General features: G+C 26.2%; 1 protein-coding gene across 1 annotated transcript in view; it reads left to right on the top strand.

The window, feature by feature from the left end:
* Positions 1-13,121: 13,121 nt before the first annotated feature.
* LOC119671533 (O-acyltransferase like protein) overlaps positions 13,122-16,351 on the top strand; it is a 28,796-nt gene continuing 25,566 nt past the window's right edge. The window contains exon 1 of the mRNA XM_038082211.1: positions 13,122-13,613. Coding sequence (XP_037938139.1) covers positions 13,226-13,613 — 388 coding nt within the window. The 5' untranslated portion in view covers positions 13,122-13,225. The remainder of the gene's footprint in view (positions 13,614-16,351) is intronic.

Genomic DNA, 16,351 nt, shown 5'->3' with positions numbered 1-16,351 from the left:
TCGAAAAAAAATAATGTTAAATAATTGTTAAATGATTGTATACGTACTTCCTTAATTCCAAATTTATTTCAACAAATAGTCTCCGACAGGTGTGGGTATGTGTATTTGCATTACAATCGTCTCCACAACATTTTTTCACACTGCCCACTTTTTAGGTTTCCAATATTCAAATTTTATTTGTATTGTTTTTACCGCTTGATTGCGGGTTCTAAAACTATTTTTTGTCTTTATATTCTGAAATCTAAAATATGTTAACAGTTGACGTCTCTACCCGCTAGTGTCGGATAGAAGTTAAAATACTCTGTTAGCTCTGTTAACTTTATTAACACGCAGTGAGCTTTCAGCTCACATTTGTAATAATGTCAAAATCTTATTCAAATTAAATTTGGTTTCTGTGGATTAAAATTATTTTCGTATCTAATCAGTGATCGGCACTGAAGAGGCAAACAGTCTAAAGAATATTTATTTACTTAAGAATTACTCAAGTCAAGTTTTATTATTCAATACAAGTACTTAAAATTGCCTAAAATATATTCTATTAAATTCTAGTTTTTTATTTTAATGCTTGCTTAACTTTTATTGTTAAAAATAAATGATATAATAAATTAGATTTTATTACATGAAACATCAAAATACCGAAAAGAACATTTGAACAAAGCTAAAAATAATTAAAAACAAATTTTTATAGTATATAAAAAATATATTTTATTTATTTACATTAACATAATTACTATAAATGCTATAAACAAATGAAGCTTCTGTTTTAACTAGAAAATATTTTATTAGTTCTTAGTAAATATTAGACTGTATTAATGTACAAATTATATTTTGCAATCAACAAAACCATAATAAAGTATAGGTATAACCTTCAGAATACCTTGAAGATGTTGTGAATATTCACAATTATCAACTACAAATGACTAATAAGGGCACACTTATACAAGTTGGTTGGTTAGATTAGAATGAAGTTATGGTTTTGTACACCAAACCCTACTAGAGTTGAAATAATGGTCCGTTGAGATCCCTACACCTGAAGCATCCCCAACATGATCACAGTAGACAGCATACAATTGATGTTGAAAGGAAGGACTCCCTCATTTGAGTAAAGAACTCCAAGAACTCCTAATTTACTATTGGCAAAAGAGAGGCCTCATAGTCTTTAGAGTCACAACCATGACAAAAGTCATTATAAAATAGAGCGAGTCTTATAACACGTCTTTCTAGTATACAGTAACCTGTCAGCATAGGTGTCATAGTGCTGAGCAGGTTCCGTTTCATAAATCAGCTATCTGTTATGTTATTTATTCACTTTGGACCAAGCTATTTTTCAGTTCAAACAAATATTTTCATCTACCCAGGTGTTTTTAGTTTATTTTAGATAGCCATTGAAAGTAGGATTCCATTAACCGAGAAATGAATTTCAAAAAGCAAAGTACCTTTCTGGGCAAGCTTATCTACCCTGCATTTATCCGACATGTCCCTGTGTCTAGATACTCATGTGAGTTGGAGACTGACTGGCCTAGTTAGCTCATTAAGAGAGACCCAGCATTCTTGACTTATTAATGATGTAGCTATGGCAGTTACCATAGTTACAGATTTCAGCAATTTGCGGAATAATGAATTGACATTTCTTCTATCTGATAGAAGCTGTTTTCAGCTAAATACTTTAAATATATACTTAAACAAAAGCTACAGCAAAACTTAGAACCTCTTATCTATAAAAGAATGTGAATATAGTATATAACATACTAAAATAATTGATCCCTCCCTCTTGATATTCATTTTTTTTCAAAAGTATTTCAAGAGAATAGTTTTAAATATTTTCATCTTAATCTTTAATATCTGAAAATTTTCTCTTCCCTTTTATCACAGATAACATGATATAGTTTTAAAGTCGGTTTTGTTTTTTCAGAATTTTTATTTCGATCGTTGTTTTTTGTATATTTCTATATTTATTTCGGCAAATTCGCTTTTGCCTTCATCAGGAGAACTTCTAATAGGTATATATGATATAGTTTTGTGCATCATAACCGTAGCGCCACTAAATATTTATACTATGGCATCTCCATTATTGAATTACTGCATTAACAAAAAAAAAAAAAATTAAAGATAAAATTAAAATTAAAATACATTATTATTGCTGGAGGCATAAATTACTTTTAAAAATACTTTATATGTTACAAAATCCTTTTCATCGACTAATTTATCCGACAGCAAAATAACTTAATAAGTTGAGGGTTTAAAAATTTGCAGAAAATATTGTGTAAACATTTATTAAATTTAATAATATTAAACAAAATAATATTAAATAATTATTATTCAAATATTGAAAGAAAGAAGTGGAACGTTAAATAATACTTTCGGTTTCAATTGTGTGAACAAAAAGATTTCATCATTTTGAATTTGGGAGTTTTGGTAAAATGCTGAAGACACACTTTATTATTTAAACTGAAGTAACCACAATGGCACATATGCAATTATTATCAGTATTCTGCACTGCAAATGTTAACAAAATGTGTGTTAATATATGTGTATGTTAAAATGTATGCACTTAACATATAAATAACATATAAAACGAAAAAGAAAATAAAATAAAGAAGTTGGTGGATGGCAAAAAAGCAAATGTTGCGGCTGCATATACTGCTTTAGAGGTTTGCTTGCAAGTTCGTTGCTTAAGTCTTTCGTTGTATTTTGACAGCAGCAAAATCGCTTTCTGTTAAATGTAATATAAGAAATCGAAAGTAATGTTTGCATGAATTTCTTCTTTTTGTTTGAGGCAATAACAGTGAAATTGAAACTTTTAACACTTTTAATGCAGTTTGCATGCGATTTGTTCGTGGTTATGCCATGACCTTGGCTTACTGATTTACTGTTGTGTGTTTATAGTCTAAAAAGTTTATAAGCGAATCAATGTGTTTTGAATTTTTATAATATTTTTTATTTTGTCTAACAGATGACAATTTAATAAGATTATAAATTGGCTTTAGTTATTGTAATAATATTTTTATGCTGCAAATTTATTTATGTTAAATAAGACTGTAAGACTGTATAAGACTGCTAATTAAAAGAACTCTTAATATATTGATATATTCTTGTATTGTATAGCTGTTAATATGTTTACTTATTGTATAATAACATAGCATATCCTTATACTCTTTTATATACTGCAGAAGTAAATTCGAATTTAAAATATATATATAAACTTTATTATAGTTGCCTTAAGAAAGAAATTATTGCAGTGTATTTATTAAAAAAAATTTAATTGAATGTGACGTCAGTTATCAACACATTACCGGCAAATCAATGTACAACTACAACTACAAGTGCAAGTGTGGCTGCGTTCGGTAAAGATTAAAATATGAAATACAATTTTCTTTGCAATTTTCACATGCAAACCAATTTGTCTTACTCATCGCCTCTGGTACTTCCAGTGTGAACAGGCAGAGATAGGTCTGGTATCTTGCTGCTAAAGAAAAACAAAGTTTCTATTATGTTATATATGAGTTCATAGTATTAAGAAGTAAGTATAATTATAAAAATTAAATTATCTTACTTTGTAATATGTTTACAGGTTGAAGTTGTTTTAAATGATTATGACATTTTGGTGTGCATAATTATTTTATTTTTTTGACGTAAATGTGGTAATGATCGCAATGTTGCTGCTATTTGAGCTGCAATTTAAATTGCATTGCATTTCGTTGCCACATTCTAACTTTTTTACGCTCGCCTAATTATATGTTTCAAAGAGAATGCAGTCAATGTTTTTCTTATGTCTCTTGCTCATATCTTTTTGTTTAAGTCTTTAGTTTCTCATTTCAATTTCATTTGAGTTTTTAGGCCAATCTGACTAGACATGCGCAATTTTGTGGCAAAAAAATCGCTTTACATTATTAAAATAATTAATTAACCAATGCAGTTTCTATATAAACAAAAAAATTTTAGAAAAAAGCCTTGTTAGCCGCATTAAAATTGTAATAACTTGTTTCAATGTTGCTGCAATGAAAGCTGTTTTGCTATTTTGCTATTTTGTATCTATTAATATGTATTTGAAATAACGTAAAAGCTTTAATATAAAACGCTTAAGGAATAAACTTTTAAATGGCTTACTCCATATGCGAGTGTTTGATTGATGATTTGAGTTTGATCAGAAGTTTTTTAAACGACACCATTTTCATAGCCATTGAAGCAAAATGAAATGAGTGGCTACCTATCAGTAAAAATGTATTATTTCCAAGAAGGCTTTGGGCCAAAGTTATAGTGTTTCATAAACTTATTTTATGCAATATATTAAAATTAACTAGAAGGCGTGTTGCTTTATAGAGATATTAAAATTAAAATATCAAAAGAATTGCAATTTGACCAAAAAAATACAATTAAATTTAATACAATTTGAAAGATAAAGAGGTTTTTTAAGCGCTTACTATCTATTTACTAGTTGAAATATACGAGTATACCCAAAGAAAAAAAATGAATGGTGCAATCGGCTACAGATATGCTCACACATGAGGCTTATCTGTCTGAAATTCAACTAAAATTGTCATAGAAGGTTTTTTCAAACTAAATATTTAAAATTTCATTCCTATTTTTTAGATGAGTCTTACACAAGGTGTATTTGGATAAAATAGAATCTAGAAGAGTGCATAGAGACTTCTTCCATTTGAAGAGATAAAGTTTTGATTCTAACAGTTGTCAAACAGAACACAATATTAAAAGTCGGCACGCTGCAATAATAGGTATTGTATCCAAATACATTATTGACTACAGCAGAAGTTGTAGCAATGAATCGGAATAAAAAACCATCTAATATTTTCTCGATTTTCAACCAGAGCAAAACAACAACTATGCAGACTATCAACTAGAAGATATCTCATATGTTTTGCCAGCGTTTTTTTAAAAAGTTGCTAAAGTTTGAAATATATAATGCTTTTAAAGAGCGCTGATAAGTTTGATTTAAGATTCTAATGCTCACAGACAATCAAGGCACCAACACGACTATTTTAACAGCTAGTATATGACTTAAATATTCCAAATAAAGAATGTTTGACCTTGACCCAAAAGAGTAAGTCAGATGAATCTAATATCGGATCTTTGCCGAAACTGTTGTAGATCGTATTTGCCGGTACTTTTGGAAGAGACGCTAAAATACCTGTCATATCAGTGTTCAGGCTTATTCAAGTCTGGTTTAAGATTTTAAGCTTCCCATTTTTTAATTCACTCAGCGATATTTCCAACATTAAAATTGACCGGCTGGTTTTAATTGGCTAAACTTCTACTCCTGATGCGGAATATGAAATAAAAACTGCATAGGTATAGTGAATTAAGTGATACTTGGAAGGAACGTTGTTATTTTATTCATGCATCACAGTATGAAAGTTTCTCCTATTTATAAGAAGTTAATATTTCCATGCAGACTCTATATTGAATTCTGTATTTATTTTTCAATTACTTAAATTCTAAAGTTCAAATAGACCTCAAATTATGACATATTTATTTATAAAATTAACAGTCTAAGCACAAAAATAAACTAATAATCCCTCTAGTTTTGACACATTCCTATAAATTTATTCTGCTAAAATGACTAAACACAATCTAAATCAGAAGTTATTACAAAATAGTCGTAGTATTTGACTGCAATTAAATAACTGATTTGCTAATAAGAAAATCAACTATTTTCAAATAGAAGTAGTCAAATTTTAGAAAATTAGTTTAGTAACATATTGCGACTTCATAGATTAAGTAACTGAGGTTAAAAAATATGATGCAGCATAAATTAAAGCTACATTCCATATGATTATTACTTGAGATACTTTTCAGTTACTTGTATGTATCAAGTGGGGTTTGAACTATATTCAATCAAGCAATTAGTTACATACCATTTCGTAATAACCACAAATTTCTTAAGATAAGATTGTCAGATATGGTATGGACTTTATATTAATTTCAAATATTTATTATAATTAAATATTTTTAATATAAAGTATATTAGTTTTTTATTATTAGTTTGAAAACATAAAAAGTTAATTAGATCTGAAAACATAAGTTATATTTGTATATTAACATTAAAATAAATTCGATTGATAACAGTAAAGTGTGCTTTAATAGTGATGAATAGTGATAATTATACTAGAATTGTGAAAAGATTGCATTTTATATTATATTATGTCATATGTTATAAAATATATAAATATTTGTAAACAGATCCTTTTTAAAATGACTTACTCTGTCTGAACATTATTTTTCTTTAAAGCACATTCAACATGTTTTGTTTTAATATGGTATTGGTGTCTAAACTATTTCATTATAGAAATATTCCGGTAGTCTTCATTTATACCAGCAAATACTGATTATCAATTTTTTTTATAAAGTTTATTTTATTAAAAACACGTAAAACTGTTTTCCACGTTCGGGAAAGTTACGGTTTAGCACACACAGCTATTTACAACTGTGGGTTATGTGGGCGAGAGTCCCAGAACGCAATCGGTACTCAATTTCTATGTATCATATACCGATATAATAAAAATCATTTAAACTCAGCACTCTAAAATAATATCTGCTTATTAAGCAAATAAAAACGCAAGTATTTAGTCCCTCTTAAATACGAAAGAATATAGTGATGTCACTGAAACGTTATATCAATCTTATGATTGATTACGGGTTACTAAAGGATAAGAAACTCTACTAGAACAATAAAGTTACTTTATCATTGCCTAGCTCACATCTTACTACGAACTTACTTTATTTGGAAGATCTTTATCATTTGCAAAACATGCCCTTTCAAAATATCTCAGGTATCATTTAAGACTCTAATTGGCTGTAAATCTTTCGAGATTTTAACGACAACGCAACATATCTACAGCCTTAATCGCTCCCAATACTCGTCGTTTTAATGTTATCCAACATAACAACTTTTATATTTTAAATAATATGCATTTATTATATTTATGTATAAGTTAAGTTAAGCACTGACTGCTTGCTTGAGTGAAATTATTAGATTTGCTTTTGGTACAGTAATTGCTACAGTTGTTGTAATAGATTTTTAAAAATTTAAATTATTTAAATTTAGATTAGTTAATTAACGTAATTTTTAAATAGTTTACTGCCAACAATCATAGTCATGAGATTTCACATTTAATCTAAATTCTCTATTGTGTGTTATAGTAATATACTTACTGCGAAGAAAAGTCATATCTTGCTGATCACAATAAATTAAATTAATTAACAATAATTTTAGCTTGTTTGGTTTGTAGTATGATCCAAAGATAAAATTATACGAGAATTAAAGTCTAATTTATAAACTTAATATACAAGTATCTTTTTTTACAATATAAGTAGACACTCAATTTTTTTAAATACACACTTTTATAGAATCATATAAAACTTGTTTATGATGTTATTTAGCTAATTTGAAATAATTATGTACAGATATTTTTAATACAAAATTAAATTGCCAAAATAAATTTGCCAATTAGTCATTCTAAAACAAACTATCTCTTTGTCTAAAATTCTGCTGATGTGTTAAAGGAGATTTTAATTGATTACAGCTTTTGGGTTTAAGGCAGCTTGACAAATTCTTTGTATGATTTCGAACTAACGAAATCATGATTGTATTATTGAAATTCTTTAAGAACGAGTTTGTCTAGTTCTAATGTTTTTAGAAATTATATAGTATAAAAGACTATTTAATTTATGTGCAAATTCCTATCAAGAAAGAAACTCTTTCAGGCACAAAACATTTTGAAAGGAAAAATGCCAATAGTGTTCACATTTATAGGCAATAAATACGCACAATTATGGTATTTATAGAAACATTCATATAGATAAGAAAGATATTCATATATAGCGAAAACATCAAGCAAAAATTATTTTTACAACTATTTGATATTTTAATTACAATATATACAATATATCAATGAAATCATTAGAAACTTGATTCTGTTTAATGTTAATTCAGCTATAAATCTGAAACTAAGCTGTTATTTAAATTAGTAATTATGTATATTTACTTTGCGCTCATATACTGGTCTGCTTCTCACTATGTAACATATATATGTATTATTTTCATAGTTATTCTTGTCAAAAGCCTAATAACTTTATGTTAGGCAGTGACTGGAAAGATAACATCAGCAATTTACTTAATTATAACTTGTCACAAGTGGTTATCTACAGGCCCTCCATCTCGCAAAAGTTGAAATCTACATCATTAATTATGGACTTCGTTTGCTTACAGCCTGCAGAATGTAGATGTCCTTATTTTACTATTTTTTTACTATTTTTATGACATGTAATTTTCTATGCGTCACTTGCGATCTTACTAAGATGAATAAAAACAAGTTTAACAGTCAAAATCTCGATTAGGCTTATTGCTGCAATGAACGAACCATGGTTATGGAGTCTTTTGTTGCAATCTTAAGGGAACATCCAAGGTTATCAATATTTTTAGTTTTAGTTTTAGTTGAAGAATGCACTTTGGGCAGAAAGAGTGTAACTATTTCTGTAAGATACTAACGAGTATAAACAAGAACCGGTTAGTACAGAAATAGTATATTAATATAAAAGATTATATTCTACTCTGCATTCTTAATTCTTACTACGCATTATTTACATACATACTGGTTGCTTGTCTGGCTTCTTCTTTGTTCTGAAAAGAATTTCAAAATTTAATTTTTTAATTAAATATGATTTATTTTTAATTAAGTTATAATATTCCTTTTTTCATTTGCTTTGAGTATTATCTGCAATGAGACAAAAAAATTTTTCTTTAATTTGTTTCTCATATGTAAATATTTTGACTTTATGAAATATTGGGATTTTTTCTATATAATTAGTTGTCAAACACTATAGATTATTTTTACAGTTTACTGCATACAAATTACAGAACGTAAACTCTTAAAGTGCAACAGTTTTATTGTTAATTTTTCATAGTTCCCAAGTGTAATAAAACTAATTTAATTACTTTCCCACACTTTGTAAATGTACGAGTGTGTAATTTGCATTTATTAATTAACTAATTATTACTTAAAGTAGTAAATATAACTATTGTTTATACATTTTTACACTATAATATATTTATTACACTTTGCGGTTATAAATTAATGCTAACATAAGTAAATAAAAGTCTATCGAAATTTTCTAATTTAATTAATATTATAAGGATACGCTCGATGAATTATTTTAAAATAACATTAAATTAAATTATAATCAATATTTTATTAGAAAATTAAAAATTACTTATACAACTTTGTATTTTTGTACTTGAAAAGTTTTTTGAACAAAATTCAAAGTCTTTTATTGTTTATATACTTTTTTGTTACTAAGCAGATTTAAGAGGCAAAGTATATGTTAGTATAAATATAAATATTTATGTTTTATATTAAATTTTCAATTTTTGTTTCGAATTTATACAAACTTAATTCTAACATCATACAATGACGTTAGACTAGGATTGGACTTTGATACACATGATTTGCTATTCCTATAATATTAATGGCTTCTTAATAATTATTGGTGTCTTCTCAAAAGAAAAGCAATGACAAAGCTGTTATTTTAAAATAATATTTTTAATACACATTTTCGAAAATATTGGGCTAACATTTACTTGGTTGCATATGTTGGATCCGTCACCTTTGTATTTGATTTGATAAACCATATTGTGTTTATCCAAAGTGTCAATTTTTGATTTAGTGTTTGAATATAGCGACTTCATTATATTTTGTGTCCTATATATTATTTTATATTGTTGTTTGTCATATACATATATTGGATGTTGAAATTGGATTCGACGTACGTTGAAGGACTTATATAAGCAAAAATATTATCACAGAGTGATAAAGACTGTTGCTTCAATAGCCTTCGCCAACTCGTGCCGACCAAATATTTTACAAAAAGCTACCCTTTTAAAATCCCCCCTCGAAAATTGAGGGACGTACAAAAGCAAGAACATTATCACAGAATGATAAAGAGTACGGACCTATCATTTTGAGATAATGTTCTAGAAAGTCTCTCAACTTTCGAGAGAGGAATTTTGAAAGGAAAGTTCTTTGTAAAATATTTGGTCGGCACGAGTTGGCGAAGGCTACCACATCCGAATGTATCACGATTTGTTCGAGCTTTATCACGCTATTGATATAATTCAACAAATTAATATTCAGCAGCTTTGTTGGCTTAGTCATGTTGTGACAATACTAGATGGGTATTTACAATCACTATAACAAGCTAACTGAACCATTTAATTAATCAAAATTTCATTCAAAAATTAACATAAGTACAAGATAGGTGCATTTATATAAACTAAAGGAAAAAACTTCTAAAATCTGAAAAAAATTTAAGAAAATCAAAATTTCTTTTTCTTCATTATTCTCTTCAATTCATCATTTTTAATAAAACATAAAAGTGAAATATCATTATTATATTTCATATATCATATATCAAAAAAAAATCGGACGTCTCAACGATGTGTGACATTGATTACGCGTTTTTACTTACAAAAATTTCTTTATTAAAATTAAAAAGAACATCAAAAAGAAAACAAAAAGAATTGTGCAAAGTTCATTTATTCTCAAACCGAACCAAAACAAATAAATTATAAAAACCACAAAGTAAAAAGTAAGCAATGCAGCAGCAGCGCAAACTAGCAGTTGGCGTCAACGCACAAGCAAAGCTAAGAATTTATATAAACTGCACAACATAGCACTTGAAAGCAGTTTCTTACTGTCGTTAGCACAGTGACCAACGTCGAACGTCGAAGTCAAACGTTACGATAATTAACTGTGAAAGCTCAGTTCTTGCGCGCACAAACTGCTGCCGAAAAGCATTGTGTTTATACGAAGGCTTCATTGTGGCCGACAACTCAACGGCCGAGTGCTTAAGTCAACTGCGCGGTTATAAAACTTAAACATCGCAAAAATCGCGTACGACTTTAAACTATAAACAACACCAACAACAACAACAACAATACGAACAAAGCAGCTTAAGCACAGCAGCGAAGTTAAAATTGGAATTCGTTTTCAATTCGTTTTGAAATATTGTTTTACTTTGCATTTGAGCCAAACTAATCATTTCTTCTGACGAGTTTGCTTTTGGGGTGTTCGCAACTTTTGTTTTCAGTTTATAACGAATCTTTCGTCTTGACGGTTGTAAATCTGCTGCATAAGAAATATTCTTGAAAATATTTAAGTTGCAATTTCAAATTAAAGTGTAAATTATCAATAAAAAGAAAAAAAAACAAAAAATTATTTGTTTAAAAAGTAAGCAAAATTCGTTTAAAATTTAATTTTTTTTTTGTGTTTTGTTTTTTAAATTTTGCTTTTGCAAACGTTCTTGAAAATTCTTAAAGTAAGCGTTCTTGACACCATCTCGGCTTAACTTGATCGTGATTGGTGTGGTGTTCTAAAGTGCAGTATGGCGGGGTCATCTGAATTGCATAAAATTTGTTATTGAAATCTTACGTTCGGTTCTGTAAATAATACATATAGTACACATATATAAAAAATAGTCAAACTTGCTAAAATAAAATACTTGAAAATTTATGCTACCAATTGCTTTTCGGGCAATTGTTTCGTTGAGTATGAACTAATTAAGAAACAATAACATAAAAACTAAATCAGGACTTAAATATAATAACAGAAGTAATAAAAAAAAAATTTAAATAATACGAAAAATATAATTCTACAATTATTTACTCCAATAACTATTAAATTTTTAATAATTTATATATAAAAAAGAAAAGTTAACTAAAAATAAAACAAATCACATTTTGTGTATTGTTTTGTGATTAAAAAACACAAAAATTTTAAAATTTCTACGTAAATTAATTTAAAATAAACTTAATAAAAAAACAAATACAATAAGTAATTTAAAAATAAACTATAAAATAAATAATTTTAATTTAAATGTTTAATTAATTTTGAAAAACATTTCTATAATAATGCTTTGTTCAAAATATGAATTAAAAAAAATTTTAAAATTTTATTAAATTTAATTAAAATAAATTTAAAAAAACAGTAAAAAATAACTTCTAAAAAAAATAATAAAAAAATAAATTTTTAAACAAAAATGTAAAACTAACTCATTATAGTTTATTCGCAATAAAAACAATTTATTTATTTTTCAACAAAGAAATATTTAATTAAATCAGAATAATAAGAACAGCAAAAAAATAATTAAAACTATAAGTGTATTTCTCAATAGTTTGATAATATAAAATAATGGTTTGAAAATTTTAATTAATTTAGAAAGAAATATATAATTATTAACTTAACAATATCTGTATAGTTTAAATTTCTAATTAAACCATACTGATTTAAAAATGTATTATATTGAATTTATAAAATCAGTCTATATACAAAAATAATATACATATATAAGAAAGTATATTACTTTATACATTCGTTGCAAATTGTGTAATTTCAAAAGTTATAAGATTTAAATATTCAGTATTCATTAATTCAATAACTTCATAATTATTTCTTGGGAACTTTTCAAATATAATTTTTTATTGTTTCAATTGCTGCATGAACAGAAGAGATAGATTTACATAAATATGATTCCTGAGTAATTTTAATGAAAATAAGAAATTTTCTATTATTATTATCATTTCTAATTATTTTTTAATCCAAACTAGTCATAAAAACTAAAATTTATTCTTTAATATAATTACTATTTTTTTTTCATTGTTATTACGAATATTAGTGTAAATACTCTGATAGCATTTTCAACATATAAACCATTATTTATTTATTTTTAATTTTAATATTATTTAAAAATACTTTTTCAAGTATGCTAATATTGTAATGTATGTTTAAATTATTATTATTTTTTTTCTGTCTTGCATAAACTATTTAATTAATTGTGCAATAATGTACCAAGAATATTCCATTATTATTAAAAAATTTAAAAACGTTAACCTAACAGAAACCGATTCAATATATTCAATTCAAAATTCAAAGAATCGAAAATTATAAAATACATGCAAAAAAAAATAACAGAACTTTATTTCATTAAAATCCAAAAAAAAAAAATTTTAAACAAATAATTTCTTTTTTGCAGTAAATCGCACATTCAAACAATAGAATTTATAAATGTGTTAATATAAAAAAAAATAAAAAATAAATATAAAGAAACGACATTTAAGTGTGAAAACTAGTATGAAAAGATTCTTAAAATTACACAAAAATTAATAAATTAAACGGAACTAAAAAAAGTCTGAAGCAAAAATAGCTGAATAAATATGTGTTCAAAATTCCCACCCTTCTTAGTAGGGGTGTACCTACTTCTAATATTAGGTTCCGCTTTCAGTGGTTGTCTGGCCATAGATACAACTGCTGCGCATGTCACAAATCCAACTTGTAATCTTCGAGAAAATTGTAATCTCAACGATGATTTACTAAGTGTTGGTGGTGATCAGAAGGAACTAACTGCCGAAAAGCTAGAAAATAAAATTGCATCTATATTTGAAGATAAAGTCAACTATAGTATGAAATTATTTGCTGAAGATTCAGTCATTGAGTACAATACTTTGGAACGGAATTTGAGTAGTGTTAGTGCTCAAATACAAACTAATTTTACACTAGGAAAACTGGAAGAAGAAGATGCTGATGTAGAAGAGAATGAAAGAGGTAAGGTGTTAATTAAAAAGATGTAATAAAAAATATTGATATAAATAAGTTTTTATTAATATAAACTTGAATCAAACTATTATTTGATTCGTTTTAAAAAAATAATAATATCAAAAAGTTGAATTTAAACGTATAAAATAAAGAATGTAAATGTTCCACTGATAAATTGAGTTTCATATTTTTTATTCTATAACACTGTTTCTGTTTCCATCTACTAAATATTTTATTAACAGCTTTGGTTATTATCAAATAAATTATATATGCATATATGTATAATTAATATATTCTTATGTGTAATATATTAATACTTTTGAAAAAATTACATCCATAACATAAGTAAAAAATTTATTTTATTGCTCCATATGTCCGTTACGTCTACGCCCACGTCAATATAACATAGCAATGTCAGTAAGAATATATATAACTGCAATATGTATAGTAAAGTTATAATTTATATATTCATCAATATTTTTATTCCAAAACGAAAATAATATTAGAAAAATTCAATAAGTACGTATACGAGTAATAACACAATATGTACTTTACAAACACATTTTATTTTTCCCTTGATTGTATGCATCAGTTCATGATTCATACTCTGATCCAATTGTATTAATTCTAAGTCATAAAAGTTATTTTCGATCTACATCTCTCTTGTGTTCTATAACACCTGCGAGTATTAATTGCAATACTTCATATATTGGTGTACATAGGTTGGAACTCAAGGTTGCCTTTTTCCAGACTTAATTATTCCTAACCGATGCTTTCTTCTTACAGTCTTCTGAGTACCTCTACATAGTAACTCTATCGAAGATACTTTTAGCAAAGGAGATAGCTCAACATCGTAAAAGCGTCTAGTTTGTACACAACGGTGTCTTTTAGAATTAAATTTCTGTTCCTTGGAGTAAACTTGGCCAGAGATTGTAGCTTCTATAATGCAGCTCTACCTTCAGATTAAATTCATTATACATTTATTTTTTTTTTTTATTTAATATGATATTCAAAACTTCAAAAAACATTTTGTGAATTTTTCATTTTTCATAAAAAATCTTTCTTATCAAATCTATATTAATTGTTTTAACAGAATTTTGTTAATGTACTTAAGCTTACAATTTTTGTATGAAATATACTTTATAAAATCCATTATAACAGAGCTCTACTCTAGTAGCCTCCAAAATATATTTCAGATATAAATAAATAATTGTATAAAGAATTGTAGTTATAAATATTGTCGTATGTTATATATTAAAGTAAAATATATTAAAGTAAAATACTTTAAGAAAAAAATTAGCTAGTTCTACTATTATGAGTTACAAATAGAGTTAAAATAAAAAAAAAACATTAAAACGAAAAATGTTCGTCTATTTAATAGGAATCAAATGGCTTAGGCACCTGTTTAGATATTCTATAATATTAATGAAGTCAATGCCTGTCGTATATATTGTTGAACTATTTTTGCATATATTAATATATGTATCTTAGTTAAGACTTACAGAACTTACAGAATATAATTGATTCAAATAGATTTTTAAATGTTTGCTATAAAATTTTTTATTGATTATAACATGTATTTAAATAAAATTTTAATTGCTCTATATTTAAATTAAATTTTTATTTATTTAACTTTTAATTAATTAAATGATTAATCTTCAAAAATAAAGAGTTTGAAAATGATATATTTCATTCCCACCAATAGTTAGTGATTCATTATATATGAAGAATTAAAGAAATAGACTTCAATCACGTTCCTTAAATGACCTTTACCTGCCACTTGCTTAGGCTCGCAACCAAACTAAAATCAATTGCCTTGTCTTACAAATTTGCGCAATAAATTTGCCAAATAAAATTTCAATCAAATTAAAATAATTTTTTTTTGTAATTTAAAAATTTAGTTTTTAATTTATTTTCGATTTTAATTAAATATTCCTGTGCGTATATTATTTCAAAATCGATTTATGTACCAGTTTCTGTACAACCCAAAACTTCAATTACATTCCATTCCATTCCATAACTCAAGCTGACAGATACAATATATATGCATATATACATATATACCTGAGCTACATTATAACTTGTGGCCCTTATGGCAGTCCAAACATACCAAACTATCTATTTTTATATTATTCCAAAAGTCATGTGCAGGTGTGTTTATTGGTTTCTGTCAAATCGTTAAACTTTTTTTTGCAGATATGTGGATTTGTCGATTATCGTGTTATTAACCGCTCAAGTGATACTTAAACACTTAACAAGAAGCTATTAACCAAGTTAAGTCAAGTTTTATGAGTCTACATTTTGTTTGGCATTATGCATAAATAAAATAAATTTGTTATTTTTGCATATAAAAAATTTAATTACAAAATAGTTATTATTATAAAAACACTTGTAAATGATATTTGACATCATTCAAGTAAATATTTGAACTGAAATATTAACAATATTACCAGTGGCTCATATAAAATTATGTGAGAATATTGAAATAGTAATTTTAAATTGACGTGCTTTGTACCTACATATTAAAAATATATAATTTTTATTACTTTTTAGACAACACTGAATTCAATTGAAAAATAGTTAATATATACAAAATTACCATTAATACTAAATATGCATATTATGCACATTAAGCACATCAACCATTACAAATGGGCGAATCCAATTTTTATAACTTCAGTTTAAAAATACATAAAATGTTTTTATATATGTATTCACCTATATAAAAAATGTTCAGTGGCGATAAA

This window comes from Teleopsis dalmanni, chromosome 1, assembly GCF_002237135.1.
Source record: "Teleopsis dalmanni isolate 2A chromosome 1, ASM223713v2, whole genome shotgun sequence".
Lineage (NCBI taxonomy): Eukaryota > Metazoa > Arthropoda > Insecta > Diptera > Diopsidae > Teleopsis > Teleopsis dalmanni.
This window is presented reverse-complemented; position numbering and strand designations above follow the sequence as displayed.